We start from the raw sequence: 25,781 nt of genomic DNA on the forward strand, positions 1-25,781 counted from the left end.
TGCATCAGTTGATTAAAAAAAAAAAAATTACAAGTGGCTATTCATCAGTTTATTCAATGTCCACCGGCTTGTAGCTTTTTGCCAATAGTATTGAAGGTCTTGAGCTTTGGATTTTGGCTACAGAAATGCCTCCTAAAGAATGGTGTGCATATTACAAAGGATGCATCTAGAACCCAAGGTCCCTCACTTCTGCTTTATGATGTGAGATTTGTTTGGCTAACTTGAGACTATGTTCAGTTAATAAGGTTAACAGACTGGTGCTTCTTTTAGGTGGCTCTTAAGGACACAGGATAGGCACGCGATGTACAAGACTCATAGCATGCCTCCGTCTGAAGGGCACACATATGCATTATCACTTCCAGAAGAAACTGCTTTAGTAATAAGACTTTTCCAATTGCACAGGTATCATCTGAACTGAAATAAACTAAATAGTTCATAAAAGTATATTCCAAATCCGTATTAAAACTGTGCATGTGAAGGCAGAAAATACAAAAGGAGAAATAAGAGTAAAAATGGTACCAGTAGCTGTATGGAAGATTAACTATATCCTTGGTATGTTTGAGTTTGAGCCTTTTACAAATTTTATCTATCATTAGCCCAGGTTAGTTTCAAGATGAGGAAGAATCTGGTTGCTATGAAGAAACTATTATAGTAAAGAAGTAATAGCTAGGGTTTCTTGAAATATACATGGACATTCCATGTTAGCAAAACAGAAATTAAGGTGGTAAGGGGAGGTTTGGAAAAATACCACGCTTTCTGAACCAAATCTACCTCTGAATTCTTTTTTTTAAATAGTTTTTTTAAACAGGATGCACACTCACATGCAGTATCATGCAGTTTAAAATGATTTATTTGACAAACTTCTGTGGCTTACATTTCAGCATTTCATCAACTGCAAAAGTGAGGAAATAATTCATGGGCCTGGTATGCTTTTGAAAATATTTATGGTTCATAAAAATGTACATTCATATAGTTTGAAATGAACATATTTTAAGAAAGTTCAAGCATATACAAGCATTGTTTAATTTCACAAAATATATTAATTTTGTTGGGAATATTTGTACTATAAAAGGGTCTTTAATTTACCAAAGGATTTGACACTAGCTATATTTTGTTTTTAATTATTTTTTCCAGTCTAAAGAGGGGTTACGACTCATGCTATACTCACACAGCTGCTTCTGTGCAACCATGTGGATGAGAAGAGACACCAAAAGGGGAGAGTTCTAAAAAGAAGATACAGGGCAGACAATCGACAGGTGTCTCTTATGGAAGACTTCGGAACAATATCCAGTCAGATATAAAGACACTTAAATATGAGGGTCAGTCCTCATCTGCATATACCTGTTTTTTTTTTTTTTTAACACACTCATTCATAATGGAAAATGTAATGGTGACTATTTGGTCATGAATCTTTCAAAGGGCTTGGAAGAGTCCCTCTAAGTATCTTCTGAAACACTGGAATTCTTTTATGGGGAAATCCACCAGTGAAGGAAAAGGGGAATTTCAAATGTCCTTAAGTATTTGACTTAGATTAATACACTTGCCAAAGCAAAAGCAAATTGCTGTTCTCCATGTTTGGAGGCCATGAGAAAGTGGTGGCTACAGGCTTTACCTTGCAGCCAGAGAATACATACTGCTGTTCCAGAAAAGACAAAAGGCAGCACAGATGGGCTCTAGCCTGAAGAGGGTCAAGCCTGCTATCCCATTCTGCATCTTTCCCTCTTCCCAGACGTCCAGCTGGCTGCATGTATATTTAAATTATCTGCATGGCTAAATAAAACATCCAACTTATATTTCTAAGGTTTTTCTCAACAGGTTGTTGCTTTAAAAGAAAATAATAAATGCAAATAATTAGAACTCAAAAAGCAGTTCTAATTTTATATCTATTTTTGGTTATAAACAATTAAAGAAAACCTACAAACACACCACCCCAGGGTTTTCTCAAACCAATCAACAGTTCTTTGGCAATGTTAGAGTAATATGACTGCCATGCTAATTAACATACTTTATGACAAGTCTAATTAAAATGTTGAAATAGGAAAAGAACGAGAAATGTGTTCAAGATGTTCATTTGAAACTGTCAAATTCAACCGTGTCTTTTGAAAAACTCTTTAGTAAATGAAAATATAAATGAGCAGTTTTTACTTATAATAAATGAAACTAAGTGGCATTTTTTTCCAGTTGTAAAAGAGTAACTACCACACAAAAAATTTGTGGAACATAAACGGTAAGAGAATATTATGCAGAATGCCCTACCATAATTTTAGTATAAGTTATGAGAACAGATCAATAGAACAGTAGTCTGGATGTGATGGTAAAGAAAAAAAAATACACAGAAATAGCACTATCCCGTTAGGTTGAATGAGGTGTTGATAGTCCTGTAATCAATCTAAGTAATCATTCTCCTCTCTCTAATTTTTATGCACCACCTGTCAACTCTAGATATTACCAATTACACTAAATTAAAAAAAGTTCAATTTTGATAAATTCAGGCAGAAAACTGAATACACGAAACAAGAGTTTTGACCAAATTTTTGAGAAAGATTCATACACACCAAATTAACTAGTTCTGTTAAGAGGCACCTATAAAAATACACATCACAAGCTATACGGAACTTTAAAATCCAGTTAAGATGGAGGAAGCCTGGAATTTCTTAGTGTATCTGGAGAGCACTGTAAACCCAAAGGTAGAAGCATCTTAAGTAAAGAGCATTTCAGCATTCTGGCATGTTCAGTTTCTACTGTATAATATCTAATACACAGAGCATTTCAGAAGGTGGCTACGGCCAGGAAACCTCAGAGTGGGTTCTGTCGTCACACCTGATCCCGCAGGCGGGCCAGTCTCTGGGATAGTTCATCCTGCTCGGCGGAAGCCACGCTAGTGCCCACGGAGCCGGTCTGCCCCTGCGGCAGCTCCATGTTGAGGTCTAGGCCAGCCTCGTCTGCCATTTCCTGAAGCAGCAAATCCACTTGGTTCTGGGGAATGGTCAGCGTAGTCGTGCTGCTCATCGTGTCTTCCATTTGCTGCGTCTGGACGTCCAGCGTCTCAAACTGGTGCTCAAATTTGTCCATCAAAGCAGAGATCTTCTCCAAATTCATAGTCTTCAACGTCGCATCCATCGACTTAACCACACCGGCCATCGACTTGTTCACCTTGCCCATCGTCACCGCCGTCTGGACTCTGGCAGCCACCGCATCGACCCGTGCACTCATTCTCAAGAAATTCACCGCCTGGTTCTTCTGGCGAATGGCATTTTCGGCGTGTATCCTCGCCACTTCCATGTTGCCCTTCTGAATGGCCTTTTTAATCTTGGCCTTTTCGGCCTTTTCCTCTTTGTCGCATTTTTTGGCACTCCTGCTGAGTTCTTTGGCGGCGAACTTTAGGTTGAACAGGTGTTTTTCCATGTTGGACATAGTCGGAAGGCTCCCTAAGGTCGGTGGCCAGGGCCAAAAAGGGCTCGGCAAAGGGCGAAAGACGTAGGTCCGCTCCCCGCCGCCGCTCCTTTGTTTTGATCCCACTTCCTGTTTCTGCTGCGCGCGGCGCAGACGGTGACGTCAGAGCCCGGCGCCAGGGCGGGGCCTGCGGGACGCGGGGCGGGGCTGGGGGGGTGTCCTGTGGGACCCAGAGGGCCCGGGGATGGCCCCGGAGGCGGGGCTCGGGCCGGACCACGCAGACGCGGGCTGGGTCGCGCTGGACGCTGCAGGTGTAGATTATGGCGCTCCCTCTCTACGTGCTGTTTTACAAGTATTTAAGCATTAGTAAATTCACAAAAACTAGTGTCCACGCAACCCTGGGAATATATATATCGAAGTAGGCAGGCTACACGTAAAAAAAATCTCAACTCCCAACTTGGAGTTGAGGCCTTAAGGTATCTGGTAAAACGGTTGAAAACCGGCAAACCGCCAACTAGGTTTGCAGACTAATGCTTGCTTTATTTGCATGGGTAACTGCCACTTTCTCAGGGGAACCTGAAACTCTGGATCAGTAATTCATTGACAAAACAGAACAGAAGTTGCATCATTAACTTGCTTGGAGTATTCTGGTATCCTTTTACTGCAATGGGTGAAACCACCTTCACAACTGTGGACCACCATATTCACGCTGTAGCTTTAAGTTCAGCTTACAGATGTGTTGCCAGAAACTACCCAAAAATCCTTCTGTGGTTTAGTAATAAAAGGGCCCATCTTCTGACACAATTCTATCTATTTGATGTTTTATAAATATCCAAGGAACTTCACTCACATTTAAGTTTGACAGGCTACACTGTCATTTTAAATCATGCAGGCAGAGAATGGTGAAGTACTGAGACCCACACCCACTGGCATACATCAAAACTGTCACTACGTATGATACTCTTTCAAAACTCAGGCTTTCAAATGGCAGCAATGTGTGCTGTAGTTTTTTTGTTTTAGAAAGATTCTTCAGGTAGAGGCAATTAACAAAATATAAGAAGGCCCAACCTGTCCTAATGAGCTAGGTTGAAAATGAATACTGAGAGCTAACTCTGTTTAACAGAGAGAATTTTAATCTGGCGTCTTACCATCCCTTTCCTGTGGTAACTTGCCAACAGTCTTGAACCACAAAGTAAAGGAGTGCTGGTGTCACATGCATCTTCCGAAAAACAGTGCTGATTCTATCACTCATTTGCTCCAAAGCCTGGGCATAAACGCTGAACTTCTCTAGGAGACATACTGAGTCCCCACCTTCTTTCCTTTCCTTCCCCTATGTGCCAGTCAAACCAGACTGAAGCCCGAAAGTCTAGGATCATTTGCGTGTGGAGAATGAGGTATGCTCGATGCCCCTCCCTCTGTGTATACTGTCCCTGCCGCCTGGGCTTACCCCCCATGCATCTCTGCCTATTGAGATCCTGCCCTTTCTCAAAAGCCACCTTCTCCATGAAGCCTCCCAGGAGCCCCCTCCTCTGTGCTGTCTCTGTACTCTGTATCTCTGCCTTAGCACACAGGGCATAACTCCTGATTCAGGGCCTGTGGGTTTAGGGCAACTACGATATTATGAACGACGTGGAGGCAGAGAACAACCTTATTCCTTTCCCCCTAAGGAACCCAGACATCTCTCTGCACGTATTAGGCACTGAGTCCAAAAAGCCTTGTTGAATTGAATTGTGGTTGAGAGGAGCTGGAAAATTATCCTAGTTAGCAGCATAGCCAAGATTACTTTTTTCCCTCAAGTAGTAGAACTCTTTCTTCACATGAGACACTTCTAGAAACAATATGAACAGCAAATAAAAGGGAAGAAATCTGTTTGAAGTGGGGATAGAGGGCCTATATCTCTTATTCTGCTTGCCCCCCCAACCCACCCTCTCTTTCTTTTGGGTTCCTCACAGTTAGCAAAGCGGTTCCTTGACATGTTCCATAGTTTCCCTAATGACAAATACTAACTAGGTGAGCGGTTTTGGAATATAATCATGAGAAGCTCTGATAGATGAGGAGGACGATGACAACGAACATTTATTAAGAACTGATGTGCCAGGCATTGTTCCAGGCACTTTACATGAATTAGCTCATCTCATCCTCACAAACCCTATGGGGTGGATACTACTAACACCTCCGATTTACTGGTCAGGAAACTGAAGCGCAGAGAGCTAGGCAACTGGACTGGGACCACACATCTGCTAAGGGTTAGAAATATTCTATGGATACAGCAAGACCGGTAATAAAACAAGGCGGAGTCGAATCAGTTAACAAGAATTAAAGACTAATCATCTTTGGCTTAAAAGAAGACTGATTTAGCTGTTCTTTTGAGAAGTTTGAGGAATTGCACTGACTGAAAGGTTCATGTGACCTAAGTAAGGTGATAAAAGCAATTAACGTGCCCTGAAGCTACAGTCTTTGACGGACGGCAAGTCTCTCTCGGCTGGGGTGGAGTTCCAGAAGCCATATTTTCAGATATCACGACAGCCTGGAACACAGAAGAGGCCAACCTCGCCTTTGGCCAGTGTTCCCTCTCCTCCCCCTGAGCTCAGGAGTAGCAGTCCTCAAGCCCTGTTCTCTTCTTGCCTCTATCAATACCCCAGCCATCCCCATTGTGTTCAGTATGATCTCTAGCTAACACCCTCACTCTTACACTTCTAGAGCAAAGTTTCCTTCTGAACTCCAGTATCCCCAACTGTCTCCTGACACTGGAGAATTTGGGGTGCCAGACTGTTTGGCAACTCCTCCAACAGACTGAACTCTCAGTCCTAACCCCCAAAACCTGCTCATCCTACTTCTTAAATGGCATCTTTGTTCATCCAGTTATTCAAGCCACATTCTTAGGAATAATCCTGGACAACTCCCTTCTCCATATCTACATTCCGTGGCTAAGTTGTTCCATTCTTTACATTCCATCAAGGGTGAAAACCTTCAGGGTCTGTTTCTGACTAGCATGCTTTCTTTTTCATGTATCTGGCAAAGGGGAGATTATTTTGAGTTTATGAAAGATTACCAAAGGAAACTTTGGTCCTGTGGCAATTCTGACTGCACATGAGAGTCTTCTGGACTCAATTCATGGTGCAAAGAAAGAATACAGACCTTCCTTGATTTATGATATGCTACATCTCAATAAACCTATGGTAAGTTGAAAATATCCTAATTTGAAAATGCATTTAATACACCTAAACCTACTGAACATCACAGCTGAGCCTCACCCACCTGAAACATGCTCCGAACACTTCCATTAGTCTACAGTTGGGCCAAATCATCTAACACAAAGCCCATTTTATGATCAAGCATTGACTAGCTCATGTAATTCACTGAATACTGTACTGAAAGCCACAAGCCCAATGGCTATATGGGTACAGAATTGTTTTAAGTTTGCTATCCGTGTGAGCACGTGGCTGGGAACCGTGTCACTGCCACTGCTCAGGCTTTCTGGAGAGGAGCTTGCTGCACATCGCTAACCTGGGGTAAGATCCACATTCCAAGTATGGTTTCTACTGAATGTGTATTGTTTCCACACCACTGTAAAGTCGAAAGTTCTAGTTGAAGTATCCTAAGTCCGGGAGCCTCTGTATACAGTTTACAATCCTGGGACTAGTCAGAACTTCTGCAGTAATAACACCATCGTCTAACACCCATCACCAAAGTAGAAACTTTCTTCTTAGGGATCGTAAGAAAATTTTGATTAGAGTACAGACATTTCTAGAAAGCTGCGAGTCAAACCAGTTAATATTTTTATCATAAAATGAGGAAGAAAAGTATGTTTTAATTTAGCTCCTATGACCTATTCTTTTTCTTTCTTCCTTTGAACCAATACAAATGTTTAAACTTGAGATATTTAAGCAGGACATATGGCTTGATTTCACTGTAAAAGACTCTTGCTAAATCTAACGATATTCTAAAATAAAAGAAGGAACTAAATATACATGAAAAATAATTTTATTGTGTGTGTTAAATGATTACTGGCTTCTCACAGGTAATTTTCCAGTGGTTTTGGAATGTTATGCCTTAAATTCTCTTTTATTACAGAGAATTTCACTCACCATAATTTGCATCTATGTATATATTTGTGATTTGCTCAATAGAAGTCTGTCCTTTTAGATCTTTCCATGGTGACATTTTGGTTCTTGACCTCACACCTGGTACTGATTAACCTCTGGGACACACAGATGCTTAGTAAATTTCTATTGAATGTATGAATGCATCCAGAGAAAATGGCATTGGATATTATATCCATGTGGTGATCATTTCAAGGACTACCTTACATATTTATATATTACTGTATATATTACACATATAATTGTTTTTATCACTTTTTTTTAAAGATTTATTTATTTGAGAGAGAGATCATGAGCAGGGGGTGGGGTGGGTAGAGGGAGAAGCAGGTTCCCCCCTGAGTAGGGAGCCCAATGCCGGGCTCGATCCCAGGACCCTGGGATCATGACCTGAGCCGAAGGCAGACGCTTAACCATCTGAGCCACCCAGGCGCCCCATGTTTTTATCACTCTTTTATTTTGGAACACAGTTATAATTTAAAACTCCAAGAGTCCTCAAGCCTTGGGAAATTGCAAAGTCATTGTACCTCAAATTATGTTAACATGATGTCAAGGTTTGAAAGATGAGAGTAAGAAAGAGTTAGAAACAGGAAAGTTGCACTTGAGTGGGCTTCCACATTGCTGTGCATGCAGGCTGGTGATGTCTGGGTTATTAGTCCTCATGGTGATGTAGGAAGTTAACACTCTTAGTAGTATCTGAATTCCTTTATGTCCTGATGGTCTAATTTGGCAGCTACAACTGTACTAACAGGGATTCTCCTGTTCCTTCTCTACACTGAATAACTTACCAATTTGATGACAGGCTGAAGATTAAATCTGGATACTCCTGACCTTTTAAGGACAGTCCAGGATTTCTTTTCGTGCTGAGTAAAGCAATGATCACCTTGTTCTAGATGTTCACAGAACTGTGGGGGCGAGGGGTGGGGGGAGGCTCCATATGCCTTCCCAGTCCCCTTCTTGTAACAAGGAAAGATCCAAATTTAGGAAGAATCAATGGCAGTGATTCCGTTTTTAAAAAACATAGTCTCTACAAGACGAAAAAAATCACCTCAGCAAAAAGAACAAGAGATAGTACCGTCAGCCAGGGACCTACTCAATACGGACATTAGTATGATGTCAGACCTAGAGTTCAGAATCATGACTTTAAATATACTAGCTGGGCTTGAAAAAAGTGTGGAAGTTATTAGAGAAACCCTTTCTGGAGAAATAAAAGAACTAAAATCTAACCAAGTCGAAATCAAAAAGGCTATTGATGAGGTGCAATAAAAATTGGGGGCACTAACTGCTAAGATAAAGGAGGCAGAAGAGAGAATCAGTGAGCTAGAAGACCAAATGATGGAAAATAAAGAGGCTGAGAAAAAGAAACAACTACAGGATCACAAGGGCAGAATTCGAGAGATAAGTGATACGATAAGACAAAACAACATTAGAATAATTGGGATCCCAGAAGAAGAAGAAAGAGAGAGAGGGGCAGAAGGTATATTGGAACAAATAATAGCAGAGAACTTCCCTAATGTGAGGAAGGAAACAGGCATCAAAATCCAGGAGGCACAGAGAACCCCTCTCAAAATCAATAAAAATAGGTCAACACCTGGACATCTAATAGTAAAATGTACGAGTCTCAGAGACAAAGAGAAAATCCTGAAAGCAGCTCGGGAGATGAGATATGTAACCTACAATGGTAGAAACATTAGATTGGCAACAGACCTATCCACAGAGACCTGGCAGGCCAGAAAGGACTGGCATGATATCTTCAGAGAACTAAACGAGAAAAATATGCAGCCAAGAATACTATATCCAGCTAGGCTCTCATTGAAAATTGAAGGAGAGATAAAAAGCTTCCAGGACAAACAAAAACTAAAGGAATTTGCAAACACGAAACCAGCCCTCCAAGAAATATTGAAAGGGGTCCTCTAAGCAAAGAGAGAGACTAAAAGCAGCACAGATCAGAAAGGAACAGAGACAATATACAGTCACAGTCACCTTACAGGCAATACAATGGCACTAAATTCATACCTTTCAATAGTTACCCTGAATGTAAATGGGCTCAATGCCCCAATCAAAAGACACAGGCTATCAGATTTGAATAAAAAACAAGAACCATCGATATGCCGTCTGCAAGAGACTCATTTTAGACCTAAAGACACCCCCAGATTGAAAGTGAGGGGGTGGAAAACCATTTACCATGCTAATGGACACCAAAAGAAAGCTGGGGTGGCAATCCTTCTATCAGACAAATTAGATTTTAAACCAAAGACGGTAATAAGAGATGAGGAAGGACACTATATCCTACTTAAAGGGTCTATCCAACAAGAAGATCTAACAATTGTAAATATCTATGCCCCGAACATGGGAGCAGCCAGTTTTATAAGGCAATTAATAACAAAAGCAAAGAAACACATTGACAGCAATACAATAATAGTGGGGGACTTTAACACCCCCCTGACTGAAATGGACAGATCATCTAAGCAAAAGATCAACAAGGAAATAAAGACTTTAAATGACACACTGGAACAAATGGACTTCACAGACATATTCAGAACATTCCATCCCAAAACAACGGAATACACATTCTTCTCTAGTGCCTATGGAACATTCTCCAGAATAGATCACATCCTAGGTCACAAATCAGGTCTCAACCGGTACCAAAGGATTGGGATCATTCCCTGCATATTTTCAGACCACAGTGCTTTGAAACTAGAACTCAATCACAAGAGGAAAGTTGGAAAGAACTCAAATACATGGAGGCTAAAGAGCATCCTACTAAAGAATGAATGGGTCAACCAGGAAATGAAAGAAGAATTAAAAAAATTCATGGAAACCAATGGAAATGAAAACACAACTGTTCAAAATCTTTGGGATACAGCAAAGGCAGTCCTGAGAGGAAAGTATAGAGCAATACACGACTTTCTCAAGAAACAAGAAAGGTCTCAAATACACAACCTAACCCTACACCTAAAGGAGCTGGAGAAATAACAGCAAATAAAGCCTAAACCCAGCAGAGAAGAGAAATCATAAAGATCAGAGCAGAAATCAATGAACTAGAAACCAAAAGAACAGTAGAACAGATCAACGAAACTAGGAGCTGGTTCTTTGAAAGAATTCACAAGATTGATAAACCCCTGGCCAGACTTATCAAAAAGAAAAGAGAAATGACCCAAATCAACAAAATCATGAATGAAAGAGGAGCGATCACAACCAACACCAAAGAAATACAAACAATTATAAGAACATATTATGAGCAACTCTATGCCAGCAAATTAGATAACCTGGAAGAAATGGGTGCAATCCCAGAGATGTATCAACTACCAAAACTGAACCAGGAAGAAATAGAAAACCTGAACAGACCTATAGCCACTAAGGAAATTGAAGCAGTCATCAAAAATCTCCCAAGAAACAAAAGCCCAGGGCCAGATGGCTTTCCAGGGGAATTCTATCAGACATTTAAAGAAGAATTAATACCTATTCTCTTGAAACTGTTCCAAAAAGTAGAAATGGAAGGAAAACTTCCAAACTCATTTTATGAGGCCACCATTACCTTGATCCCCAAACCAGACAAAGACCCCATCAAAAAGGAGAATTACAGACCAATATCCTTGATGAACATGGATGCAAAAATTCTCACCAAAATACTAGCCAATAGGATCCAACAGTACATTAAAAGGATTATTCACCACGACCAAGTGGGATTTATCCCTGGGCTGCAAGGCTGGTTCAACATCCGCAAATCAATCAACGTGATACAATACATTAACAAAAGAAAGAACAAGAATCATATGATCCTCTCAATAGATGCAGAAAAAGCATTTGACAAAGTACAGCATCCTTTCTTGATCAAAACTCTTCAGAGTATAGGGATAGAGGGTACATACCTCAATATCATAAAAGCCATCTATGAAAAACCTACAGCGAATGTCATTCTCAATGGGGAAAAGCTGAGAGCTTTTCCCCTAAGGTCAGGAACGCGGCAGGGATGTCCACTCTCACCACTGCTATTCAACATAGTATTAGAAGTCCTAGCCACAGCAATCAGACAACAAAAAGAAATCAAAGGCATCCAAATTGGCAGAGAGGAAGTCAAGCTCTCACTCTTTGCAGATGATATGATACTGTATGTGGAGAACCCAAAAGACTCCACCCCAAAACTGCTAGAACTCATACAGGAATTCAGTAAAGTAGCAGGATATAAAATCAATGCACAGAAATCAGTGGCATTCCTATACACCAACAACAAGACAGAAGACAGAGAAATCAAGGAGTCGATCCCATTTACAATTGCACCCAAAACCATAAGATACCTAGGAATAAATTTAACCAAAGAGGTAAAGGATCTGTACTCAGAAAACTATAAAATACTCATGAAAGAAATTGAAGAAGACACAAAGAAATGGAAAAACGTTCCATGCTCATGGATTGGAAGAACAAACATTTGAAGATGTCAATGCTACCTAGAGCAATCTACACATTCAATGCAATCCCCATCAAAATACCATCCACTTTTTTCAAAGAAATGGAACAAATAATCCTAAAATTTGTATGGAACCAGAAGAGACCCCGAATAGCCAGAGGAATCTTGAAAAAGCAAAGCAAAGCTGGCGGCATCACAATTCCAGACTTCCAGCTCAATTACAAAGCTGTCATCATCAAGACGGTATGGTACTGGCACAAAAACAGACACATCGATCAATGGAACAGAATCGAGAGTCCAGAAAGGGACCCTCAACTCTATGGTCAACTCATCTTTGACAAAGCGGGAAAGAATGTCCAATGGCAAAAAGACAGTCTCTTCAACAAACGGTGTTGGGAAAATTGGAGAGCCACATGCAGAAGAATGAAACTGGACCATTTCCTTACACCACACACAAAAATAGACTCCAAATGGTTGAAAGACCTAAACGTGAGACAGGAGCCCATCAAAATCCTAAAGGAGAACACAGGCAGCAACCTCTTCGACCTCAGCCGCAGCAACTTCTTCCTAGAAACATCGCCCAAGGCAAGGGAAGCCAGGGCAAAAATCAACTATTGGGATTTCATCAAGATAAAAAGCTTTTGCACAGCAAAAGAAACAGTCCACAAAACCAAAAGACAACTGACAGAATGGGAGAAAATATTTGCAAATGACATATCAGATAAAGGGCTAGTATCCAAAATCTATAAAGAACTTACCAAACTCAACACCCAAAGAACAAATAATCCAATGAAGAAATGGGCAGAAGACATGAACAGACATTTTTCCAAAGAAGACATCCAAATGGCCAACAGACACATGAAAAAGAGCTCAACATCGCTCGGCATCAGGGAAATCCAAATCAAAACCTCAATGAGATACCACCTCACACCAGTCAGAATGGCTAAAATTAACAAGTCAGGAAACGACAGATGTTGGCGGGGATGTGGAGAAAGGGGAACCCTCCTACGCTGTTGGTGGGAATGCAAGCTGGTGCAACCCCTCTGGAAAACAGTATGGAGGTTCCTCAAACAGTTGAAAATAGAGCTACCATACGATCCAGCAATTGCACTGCTGGGTATTTACCACAAAGATACAAATGTAGGGATCCGAAGGGGTACGTGCACCCCAATGTTTATAGCAGCAATGTCCACAATAGCCAAACTGTGGAAAGAGTCAAGATGTCCATCGACAGATGAATGGATAAAGAAGATGTGATATATATATATATACACAATGGGATATTATGCAGCCATCAAAAGGAATGAGATCTTGCCATTTGCAACGATGTGGGTGGAACTGGAGGGTGTTATGCTGAGTGAAATAAGTCAATCAGAGAAAGACATGTATCATATGACCTCACTGATATGAGGAATTCTTAATCTCAGGAAACAAACTGAGTGTTGCTGAGTGGTGGGGGGTGGGAGGGATGGGGTGGCTGGGTGATAGACATTGGGGAGGGTATGTGCTATGGTGAGTGCTGTGAATTGTGCAAGACTGTTGAATCACAGATCTGTATTTCTGAAACAAATAATGCAAGATATGTTAAGAAAAAAGAAAAAGAAGAAGATAGCAGGAGGGGAAGGATGAAGGGGAGTAAGTCAGAGGGGGAGATGAACTATGAGAGACGATGGACTCTGAAAAAGAAACTGAGGGTTCTAGAGGGGAGGAGGGTAGGGGGATGGTTTAGCCTGGGGATGGGTATTAAAGAGGGCAGATTCTGCGTGGAGCACTGGGTGTTATGCAGAAACAGTGAATCATGGAACACTACATCAAAAACTAATGATGTAATATATGGTGACTAACATAACAATAAAAAATTAAAAAAAAACTTAATCTGAGCAAAAAAAAAAAAAAACACCCCAGACCAAAATGGTATACACTGCATAATTTCATTTAAAATAATCCTTGAAACAATCTGTACAGATTTACTGTAAAATTTACTAAGAGAAAATGTGTATTCTCTGAATTGCCCTTTCCCCAGCAATTTGTGATGGACGTTTGCAGATCTCGCAGAAACACGTGGAGGAGATTAAGCAAAAAAGAGAAGGCAGACTGTGTCTATTTCTATGTGAATCCTCCACTTACAGAACATTCTGTAGAAAGAAAATCTACTTCTTTGATGCGGTTTCTGCCTCAGAAGGAGAAAAAAACATGAGTAGAAACTAAACTACGGAAGGAAAACAAAAACCTGAAATATTTTTTGTCTGTGAAATGAGCGATGTATTCCTCTTTCCAATCACTGTTCCCATTTTTCACCAGAAATCTTTATTATGCTACTTTTTTTTTCTTTGTAAGAAAAGCTTATTTCCCTGAGTAGAAACACACGGCAATATCTCCTGCTGCCCGACTGTCTAATGGGACATTGGTGGGCACCCTGCAGACACAGTTCTGGATGGAGAGTGATTTCACAACTACGGAGCTGGGGCAAATGAATAGGACTGCACACCGGCTTGTCCAGGCCACTCTGAGCACCAGGAAGCTGGCTGTTCTCACATCACTTTTTAAAAAAGGTGAACATTAAGCTTACAACCCACGAGTTAAAAAACTGTTCATGTGCACACTAGGCAGTAAATTTTGCTGCATATGAAAACCTCTTGTCCTCCTCTTGGGGCACCTTGTGTATATCATGAAATCAGATTGTCAGAAGCTGGGAGCATCCGCAGAGGTAGTTTGGATAGAGTACTGGGAGGGGGTGGTGGTGGGGGTCTTACTGCTGCTCCTGGGAACAAGCGTGTGCTGCTGACATACTCATATCCCTAATCAATGCTGCGTCTGACCTGCCACGAGACACAGCTTGTAAGTCACATCATCTCACAGATAAAATAAGCTTAAGTCAAGTGATTTAGAATACTCATGGCCACAGGACAGTGCTAGTTCTAACAGTTGCATATTCTGGAACCATTTAAAGTCCTTTCAATTCTGGTTTAACCCCCACTATATACAAAGAGGAAGGAGTCATTGGCCATTAGTGCCCGTGCAAGGTTAAGCCTGGTAATCCCTTGGTGAAACCAAGAATCGGACCCTTAACCCACTGCACCACCCAGCACCAAACGAATTTATTTTAACACTTCTATTTAGAATGTAAAAAGCTTTATAACAAAGCAGAGTATTTCTTGTCACTTCTATACTTCTATAATGTGCTATGACAGGATTCAGTTTTCTCTGTGACAGTGATCACTGGTGGCTTAAAAGGAGGCCAAAGATCAATATATATATTTTTTAAGTGTTAACTTCATGGGGAGCCTGGGTGGCTCAGGTCATGACCCTGGGGTCCTGGGATCGAGCCCCAGGTAGGGCTCCTTGCTCAGCTGGGAAGGTGCTTCTCCCTCTCCCCCAACCCCTCCCCCCACTGCTCATGGGTGCGCTCGCTCTCTCTCTTTCATGCTCTCTATCTCTCAAATAAATAAATAAAATGTTTCTAAAAAATAGAAACCTTACCTCTTAAAAAAATAAATAAAGTGTTAACTTCAAAATGGTTTTGAACTCAGTCATCAGGTGCAAGATACATCAACTAAAACATAAGGGATATGCATTCTTGTTCTATCATCTTTGATGGGGTTGGGCTAGAATCTTCCAGCTCGTGCCTGTATCCCACAAATATTTACTGAGTTCACGGTTCAGGGATGATAGGTAAGTCATCCGCAAACGTGATGCATGTATAACGTCCCATAAACAGGGGTATTTATTTCCCACAGCGTTTCTTCTCCTAGAAGTGCGGCCTGAGCTTTCCTGATAAATTCAACACGTGGTGGTTTCTTTTCTAGGAACCACCAGGCTGCCTCAGGACATGATTGACCATGTCCTAAATATCTTAAGTCCCAGCCAAGATTAACATCTGGAAAACAATACTTAATAGTGAATCTTAGCATACTGCAGGAAAAAGGAAAACATATATGTATATTTTTGGAGTAGTTTAGGGGTTAAAGGAGAACGCAAAGCTAAATGAACTTCACCTTTCACTACAGTGTGAAACTTTGTGAATTCTTCAATGTCACTTATATGAAATAGAACAAGAAAACAACCACAAGTTGCAGTCAACATGATTCCTGCTCACTGGAAGCATCCTGGTGTTTCCTTTCTGCCAGTGGCCCGGGATGGTGTCCCACTACCTGCCCTAGGTCCTTACAGGGAAGCCGGCCTTTACAATCTTTAATTGTGGAAGCATGTGGTTGACCAAGGGTAGAGGAGGAAGCTGTAGGTAAAGCCTTCTGTGGAAGGGTGGCCCGTGGGCTCTCTATTTTCAGCGACTAAGTATGCGATTTATTCAGATCACACCATGTGTCAGGAAGAATCCGAATGAGAAACGGACCTTCCAATCTACATTCATCTCATACTGAGTTTCTGATCTTAAAAGAGATATGAGATGTCATTAAACATGTTCAGTTGAGAATAAAAAATGTTCTTTTTTGCAAAAATGGCCTATTAAATCTCGTAGATTTTAGAAGATATATTTAGTCACTGCATGCATTTTGGCAGAGTATGGAGAAGCAATTTCTTTCTTAGCAGTTACCTCTTGTCTCAGGTAGCTGATATGAAGATTTTCTTTCCTTCCTCACAGAAATAATGCAGAACATTCACCTTAATGCAAAATATTAATTCCAGATTCACAGTAATATAAAACAGATTAAGAAACAAAGGCATACCATGCATGTAACTGTTGTCACATGAATAAAAGTGCTAGTAGGCAAATGGAAATTCTATTTGTGCTTAGATTTCCTTAATCTAAAAATAATAATAGAATAAACTTGTATTTGAAAGGTGGCTTTTCGCTGATACCACGGATTCTAATTATTATGTGATCAATATAGTCTGGTGTAAGAAAGATATGTAATTCTAACCATTGACACACATACTATCCCAAGGAAGGTTTTTTTTTCTTTCTCCCTGTTTCTTTGATGTGCTATCAAAGGGCAGCTTCCTTATTCGCTAAATCTGATTTAAAGGCTTTAATAAATTTCTTGATATTGTGAACATGGTCTCGTTGTTTACTGGAGGGAAGTAGTTGTACGATGTACCGTGAAAACGGTATACAGTTTTCTCTGAGACGGTGGACACGTCTGTCCTAAAGGAGACCATGTAGTAGCAGCCATCAATAATACTTTTAAGGGCTGAATAATATTCCACTGTAAGGACAGACCACATTTTGTTTCTTCATTCATCATTTGATGGACATTTTTCTTGTTTCCACTTTCTGGCTATTTTGGATAATGCTTCTATGAACAGATACCATGCCTTGATCTGAGCTTTACAGCAAAATTGATTCCGTATACATGAGAATGGTGACTATGAATGGTAGAGAACACAGAGAAAGAAAAGCTATCAAAGTCCATTCATTCAACAACTATTTCTTGACCACCTGCTATGAGGCAGGCATGGATCCAGGTGCAGTGGTAAGCAACAATTCCACGCGAGCAGTCAACAACAGCACGTGAACCATTCATAAGGAAGAGTTTAAACAACCTGATTAGATTTATTATTCATTCAACACATATTTAATGAGTCGTCATGGTGTCAGGCTCTGCATGGAAAGGAGTAACTCAAAATGCCACGGAAATAACTTCTGATAAAATTACCTGCTAACTTCCACGACGATGCTTTTTTAGAGATTTAATATGTCTTAATAACATCTTTTCAGCATGAGAATCCTATTTTCAATCAGCGTTTTTGCTTTTGCATTTCTTTTCTTCTCTTTCCTCTCTTAAACTGACTTAAGTAGGAAGCATGTGCAAAATGTGAAATGTTATAAGTCTTATACTGAATGCTTTCCACAGCGTTACAACTATCACCACACTCAGTTCGAGCGCACAGATGAACCAGAATGCGCTGTACAGGGTCAGGAATATGAACTTCAATCCAGCAATTGTTCACTACTTTTGAATGGAGTCTCTTCCCCTGCCTTGGAATTAAACTGAAAGGCCCTAAATTAGGAAATCCCAATGATCAGCAGTCTCCAAATTAATTTTACTGAGGTGTCCAAGTTAAGATTTAATTAAGCGAGTTCCAACAGGGCATCTCCATTTAAGGTGCGGGGCGCCTGGGTGGCTCAGTCGTTAAGTGTCTGCCTTCGGCTCAGGTCGTGATCCCAGGGTCCTGGGATCGAGCCCCGCATCAGGCTCCCTGCTCCACGGAGGCCTGCTTCTCCCTCTCCCGCTCCCCCTGCTTGTGTTCCCTCTCTCACTGTGTCTCTCGTCAAATAAATAAATAAATTAATTAATTAAAAAAAAAAGTCAATTTAAGGTGCATTTGAAGTGCACGATTCGGTGGTGTTTTGCTTATTCAGAGTGGCGCAACCATCTCCATAATCCCTTTCAGGACATCTTCATCACTCTGAAAAGAAACCTCATACCCGTCAGGCAGCCACTCCTCCTCTGCCCCCCGCACCCTCCCTCAGCCCTGTGCAACCCTAATCTACTTTCTGTCTCTATATGTCTGTTCTGGGCATTTCATAGAAATGGAACCATATGACATGTGGCCTTCTGTGTCTGCCCTCTTTCACTGAGCATAATGTTTCCAAGGTTCTTCCATGTTGTAGCCTGTGTCGGTGTTTCATTCCTTTTCATAGCTCGATAATAATCCACTGTACAGACAGACCACATTTTGTGTACCCATTCATCAGCTGATGGGCATTTGGGTTATTTCCACTTTTTGGCTCTTATGAATAATGCTGCTGTGAATATTTGTCTTGAAGTTTTTGTGGGGATGTATGTTTTCAATACTCTTGAATATGTATCTGGGAGTCAATTGCTGGGTCACATGGGAACTCTGTGATTAACTTTTTGTAGAGCTGCTAGACTGTCTTCTGAAGCGGCTGTACCATTTTATATTCCCACCAGCAATATCTGAGGGTTCCAATTTCTACACATGCTTGCCAACATTTGTTTTTATTTGACTTTTTTTGATTATAGCCATCCTAGTGGTTGTGCAGTGGTATCTCATTATGGTTTTGATTTGCATTTCCCAATGGCTAATGCTGTTGAGCATCTTCTCATGAGCTTACTGGCCATTTACATATCTTATTGGGGAAATGTCTATTCTGATCCTTTGCTCATTCTAAAATTGATGAAAACTTTAATATGAAAATTATTTAACCTTTTATTACTGAGCTGTAGGAGTTATTTATAGATTCTGGATACAAGTCCCTTATAAGATACATGATTTATAAATATATTTCCCCTTCTGTGAGTTGTCTTTTCACTTTCTTGAACCACGAGGACCTCTATAAAAACATCTATCCTGGCTTTCATCTGCAAACTATGCTCACAATATGAATTGGATGGAAATGGAAGGTGGATGAGAGTGGCTTCTGAATCCGAGAAAATGGGGGCCCTTGTGAAAATCCACTTATTTACGCTTAGGGCCAGGCCTCATCATCTTTACATTTAGCATCTGGTAGCACCTGGCACACATCTGAAGCTCACATAATGTTGAACTTTTAACCTAAAATAGTCTCTCACATCTTTAGGTTTAAGATTTGAAATCCTGGATAAATGAAGTCATAAGATGGCACGGTGTGGGCCTGTGTAATATTAGGTGATTTGTTTTTCTCCTCTTTGGGTTAGTGTGAAGATTAATTTGTTACCTTGTGTAATGGGCATAGAACAGTGCCCCACCTGGTAAATTTCTACAACACTATGGGCTATCTTGCAGCTACCCGTGGAGGCTCAGAAATCCGGGACACACCTGTAAGTCTTTCTGAAGCTGTACACTTTGTTCATACTCGATTTAGTGGTTTTCAATCTGAGGTCCTTGGGGTCCTTGGAAATGTTTCAAAGAACTCAGCAAACACTTCAGAGAATTGTAATAAACCCCACCCCCCCCAAAAGGCAAATGTCTTATGTGGCATATTGTGTGTGGAGTACCACTGATGTGTTAACTTGTGTTGCTATGTAATTTATTTTTCTGTAGACTTCTGTACAAGTGTATATCCCTCCCCCTACATTTTATTATGACACATTTCAAACATGCAACTTGAAATAATTTTATAGTGGATGCTTGAACACCCACCATCTAGATTTTGCCATTACCATTTTACCATACTCAAAAAAAAAAATCACATATCTATCCATCTACCTTACTTTTGATGCATTTCAAAGAAATTGCAGACACCAATTCACTTCCTCCTAAATACTTCAACATGCAGATCTTTGTCTAGACATCAGTATTTGTTCACAGTTTTTTTCTGTTGAGGTTAAAATTTAGGTCCAAAGAAACACAACTCTTGAGTGTACCTTTGCTGAGTTTTGACACATGTGAACACCTGTGTGCTCCCAGCTCCTATCAAGCTGTTGTGCACATATTTTCCACTTCTTGCAGCTGTGGTGCTGTTTGGCAGGAAGGCTGTAGGGGTGCGCTGGCCGTTGTCCAGACAGTGCGGCGCCTGACCTCAGTATAACGACGGTAAGTTCCCACAGGACACGGACAATGCGGCGTCCTGCTGCATCAAGGCCCGTCCCACGCTGGGCCCAGGCTCATCACAAGTGAGCAATGCCACATCACCACAGGTGACAATGTGGCACAGAACAGAATTCTGTCTTAAAGACTATCTTTGTGCATTTGAAAGTTAAAAAACCAAAACATCTAAGTGTCTATCAGACCTCGCATTTATATTTAGAAATGTGAGGAGGCTGCCAGGAATTCAACTTGGAAGAGAATTTCTTACTCTTCTCCTTTTCACATTCAGCATCATTTAACTTAAAATGGTTCTGGTGATTACAAAGCAAATTAACAAAACAAAACAAAACAACAAACAACCCTGTTTTTGCTACTATTTGCTGTTACTCATCTACATAAACCAGAGTATTCCCAAACACCCTTTCCCCGGCAGGAAGAAACTGGATGTTGAGCCCTAGTGAAAGACTCAACTGTCATCTCTGAGCACTGGGTTTCAATTCTGCTTTTATCAAAATGGCCACATAGATCTTATACAAAGTAAATGTGATCCATGTGACCATCTAGAATAAATTTGTCTCTAATAAAATACCACTTTGGTTTGATATATGTATTCTAATAAAATAGGACTTTAGTTTGGTATTTGATGCAAATTGTATTTGGTCCTGCTGCTTCAACTTTGGAAACCGGCCCTAGTCTTCATTTATTTTTTTATTTTTTAGAATTTTATTTATTTTTTAAAAAAGATTTTACTTATTTATTTGAGAGAGAGAGAGAGATATCACGAGTGGGGGGAGGGGGGGTAGAGGGAGAAGCAGGCTCCCCAGTGAGCAAGGAGCCTCACGTGGGGCTCGATCCCAGGACCCTGGGATCATGACCTGAGTTGAAAGCAGATGCTTAACTGACTGAGCCACCCAGGCGCCCCGGTGGCCTTAGTCTTTAAGCTGGGCCCCGTGGAGCGTTCCTCGCCACCAACTGAGCCACCGTAAGGAGCATGGGGAGAGGCTAAGGGTGACGCGCTGGGCTCGTCACTGCTGGTACACTGCACAAGACACTGTTTGACAAGGGTTCTATTTCTAAGAAATAATTGGGGAAATAGAGCTCTCAGGCAGCAAAAACATTATTATTTACCATATATAGTTCAAAGGCTTGATTTTCACAGCCTTCAAAATGAATCTAACAATATCTAGGGAATGAGAAACACGAGAAATTAGCGTGACATGCTGGAAGGGACAGGACTTGTAGCCCCATCTCAGCATCCTCTCTTTACAGGAAGCATAAGGATTAAATGAGGTGATGTGTGGGAACCCACCAGGATTCTCCACTCAAGGGAGTAGTTTTCTGAAAGATTTTAAAAATTTTGTTTACGCATGTGAGAAATAGGAAAAAAAAAAAACTATTGGTTTCTGATCCTGATTCCTGGCACAGAGCTTCTGAACCCCTTGTAAATTCCTAAGTGGGAAGAGCACTAGGGGCATCTTCTGTTCTAATACTTTGTCTCTGCCCCCATTCCTGACACGTTTTTTTTTAATTTTATTTGTTTGACAGAGAGAGAGACAGCAAGAGAGGGAACACAAGCAGGGGGAGTGGGAGAGGGAGAAGCAGACTCCCCACCGAGCAGGGAGCCTGATGTGGGATTCGATCCCAGGACCCTGGGATCATGACCTGAGCCAAAGGCAGACGCTTAACGACTGAGCCACTCAAGCGCCCCTCCTGACACTAGTTCTTAAATCCCTTGTACCTTCCTGTGTGACAGGAACATCTTTTGTTTTAATGAGGTGACTCTGGGTGGGCTCCTGGATGGGGCTGGTCACTGCAAGGACCAAGCCATGATTAGAAGCTTGGAACTTTCAGCTCCCCACCACCCCATCCTCCAAGAAGGGGAGAAGGGCTGGAGTTAAGAATAGATCATGCCGACGTGATGGAGCCTCCCTAAGTACGGGGTTTGGAGAGCTTCTAGGTTGGTTGAACGCATTGCACGCACCAGGAGGATGGCACATCCCAACTCCAGGGGACAGAGGCTCCTGTGCTAGAGACCCTTCCCGATCTTGCCCTGCACATCTCTTCATGCGGCTGCTCATCCGTATCCTTTATCATTTCCTTTCATAAACGAGTAAATGTAAGTAAGTGTCCCTGAGTTCTGTGAGTTGTCAATAGTAGGGCAGACGCTGTAGATCACCTATCCCTTGAGCCTGGCATCTGCAGTGGGGGCAACCTCATGGGACCGAGCCCTTAACCTGTGGCATGCGATATGGGTTCCAGGTAGACAGCATCAGAATTGAGTGGAGTGGGAGGACACCCAGCTGGTGTCGTGGTGCACTGCCTGGCATGGGAAAACACCTCACACGTCTGATGTCAGAAGGGTTGTGAGTGTGGTCGCAGGTGAGCGTGAGGGAAATGCAGGAGGAGAGGTGTAGGCTTCCCGCTCACATGGAAGCATGCGTATCACGCAAGCCCTCTTCAAAATTCCTTCTCAGGGCAGGGTTTCCAAGCGGGCGTGGGAGAAATGGATATAACCAGGGGCTGACCGACTTACTCTATTTGGTCTACCTACTTTGCCCTGCCACTAAATTTATTCTTCATACTTAAAAAAAAGTGGACTGTACTGCCCATAAACAGGAACATTTCCAATTCTGCAGATCAAGAAAATAAATCTGACAACAAATCTGGCTAAAGATGAAGGTCAAATGAGAATTGAGAAGAACGTTTATGTGCCCCAGGCAGTTTGATTATGTTTAATGAGTTCAACAGTATATAGTAACATACACATTTTAAATTATAGTTTCTCTTATTTTAAAATGACCTGGGGAAAAAAAGCAACTTTGAAGTTGAAACTTCATTTTTGCTAATAGTTTCCCGATTGTCCGGAAAGCTTAGATTCGGGGACCTGGGAGCCATGAGAACCAAATAGTGCTGGAGAGTAAATGTGGGAAATGTGGTCATCAAGACTCCTGACAGGGGCACCTGGGTGGCTCAGTTGGTTAAGCGACTGCCTTCGGCTCAGGTCATGATCCCAGGGTCCTGGGATCGAGCCCCGCATCAGGCTCCCTGCTCGGCGGGAAGCCTGCTTCTCCCTCTCCCACTCCCCCTGCTTGTGTTCCCTCTCTCTCTGTCAATTAAATAAATAAAATCTTAAAAAAAAAAAAAAAAAGACTCCTGACAGATGGCCAAAGGCAGACAGGGATGCAGCAGAAAAATCACTGTACCTTTCTCACAACTCTCTCCTTTTTTCTGGAATATTCTCTCTTTGCGAGTATTCTAAAACCAATTATTCAAATGGATGCCACTCCTAGAAGTGCTTATCATGTAAACAACTGGTACAAAGCCTAAGAACTTACACTGTGAGCCGTGGAGTTTCAAGTTACATTAAGCAAAGTCTGATTTTATAAACCTGTTTTAAAGATCCAATTTTCTCTGATTTTCTTTCTCCCAAAATAGCTGTTTCCATGGCTACATAATCACTTATTATTAGGACTTAGAGGAAATGCATTTTGGGGGATAATACAGTAGAGATTGTCTTTTAATTTTCACAGTGGGAACTGGGCAATTCTGGATAAAATATAATCTCTGGTGATTTGCACAGCTTGCTCAGTGCTTCGAAGACATTCATTTTCTCCCAAAGTACAATACTTAATGCTCAGTTATAATGACTGTTCCCACACTCCTCTAGCCAGGGCGGTCAGTCTGGCTGGCCCGCCTTACTGCTCAAGGACGTGGGGATGGCCACTGACTGGACCTGTGGGCCCCAGGGACAGCAGGTAAGGCTACGGCCAGATGCAGGCCGCCTGGCTTTTAGCAAAATCGATCTCTCTGTTTCCTCTGGGATCTGGCCTGCAGATTACAGTGTGCACCTGCTGTAGGATCCAGGGATGAGAAGAGCAGACAGGGAGAGCGAAGTTGAAATGCCCAGACAGCAGGAATAGAAGAGCTGGTCCCCACAGTGCCTTTGACTCAATAGTGGTTTCCCAGAGAGACTCCGAACAAATTCCCCTTTTCTTAAAGTAGCCTGAGCAAGTTTCAACTCCTTGCATGATAAATAGCATAGTAAAGATTACCATAGCTTTTTTCATTTTTATACCATAGGTGCTTTATAATTTCGGGGTTCCCGTTTGCTTGTATGTGTTTGCAGAATTGGAGTGGCATGCATTTGTGATTGATGGAGGCCTTATAAAAAGCAGGCCTTGTAAATGCAGGCATAGACTTTCATCCGTCGTTGACAAGAGGACCCCTGGCTCAGCGAGGACAATGTGGGTCCCCCCCCCCGCCAATCTTGACCAGTGTTCCCATTGCTTTTCCTGCCCTGAATCCCTCCCTCCTCCATAAGCTTCCTTTTTTTTAGATTGAGATATAATTCACATAACATATATTTCACATAACATAAAATTCACCAGTTTGAATTGTACAACCCAGTGGTTTTTAGTATAGTCACAGGTTGTGCAACTATCAATACTATCCTATCCCAGAATATTGCCATTATCCCCCAAAGAAATCCTATACCCATTAGCAGTCACTCTCCATTTTCCCTGCCCCTGGCCATCAGTAATCTATTTTCTGCTTCTGTGGATTTGCCTATCCTGGACATTTCATATAAACTGGATCATATAATATGTGGCCTTTCGTGTCTGGCTTCTTTCACTTAATATAATGTTTTCAAGGTTCATTTATGTGGTAGCATGAATCAGTGCTTCATTCCTTTTTATTCCAAATAATATTCCATTGTGTGATGGATCCTGTTTTGTGTTTCCATTCATCATCTGATGGACATTTGGGTTGTTTGCACTCTGGCTCTTGTGAATAATGCAGCCATGAACGTCCGTGTATGAGTTTTTGTGTGGGTGTACGCTTTTTTTTTTTTTTTAGATTTTATTTATTTATTTGACACAGAGAAAGAGAGTGAGAGAGGGAACACAGCAGGGGGAGTGGGAGAGGGAGAAGCAGGCTTCCCGCCGAGCAGGGAGCCTGATGCGGGGCTCGATCCCAGGACCCTGGGGTCATGATCTGAGCCGAAGGCAGACGCTTAACAACTGAGCCACCCAGGCGCCCCTGGATGTATGTTTTTAATTCTCTTGAGTAAATATCCAGGAGTGGGACTGCTGTGTACCTCTGTGTATAAGCTTTTAAGGAACCGCCAGACATTCCCAGACTCTTCATGGGCAGCTCTGCCTTAACAGAATTTCAGCATCACTGAGAAGCACCTCTTCCCCAAAATATTCTCCTGGTTTTTGCCATGGAAGAAATTACTTTAATGGAGCTTAGAATTATTCCCTTTATAGTAAGCGTTAAGGTTCAAAATGCAATACTGTTGAGCAAGGGAACAGAGTGACTCAAATTCACACCAAGAGGTAAGTCAGATCTTTTCTCAGAGCAGTTTTGATGAGAGGAAAAAAGAAAACGTGTCAGACGCTGGGGATCTGCAAGGGGGAAGACGGAGGCCACAGAGCCTGAATCTG

General features: G+C 41.6%; 2 protein-coding genes across 7 annotated transcripts in view; both read right to left on the reverse strand.

The window, feature by feature from the left end:
* GNAL (G protein subunit alpha L) overlaps positions 1 to 25,781 on the reverse strand; it is a 141,819-nt gene that overhangs the window by 17,566 nt on the left and 98,472 nt on the right. The gene's annotated exons all lie outside the window — the stretch shown is intronic.
* CHMP1B (charged multivesicular body protein 1B) lies at positions 177 to 3,523 on the reverse strand. The gene has a single exon (XM_027575354.2). It carries the CDS (start codon positions 3,412 to 3,414, stop codon positions 2,815 to 2,817), a length of 600 nt encoding a protein of 199 aa, XP_027431155.1. The 5' UTR covers positions 3,415 to 3,523; the 3' UTR covers positions 177 to 2,814.

This window comes from Zalophus californianus, chromosome 14 (genome assembly GCF_009762305.2).
Source record: "Zalophus californianus isolate mZalCal1 chromosome 14, mZalCal1.pri.v2, whole genome shotgun sequence".
NCBI classification, from domain to species: domain Eukaryota; kingdom Metazoa; phylum Chordata; class Mammalia; order Carnivora; family Otariidae; genus Zalophus; species Zalophus californianus.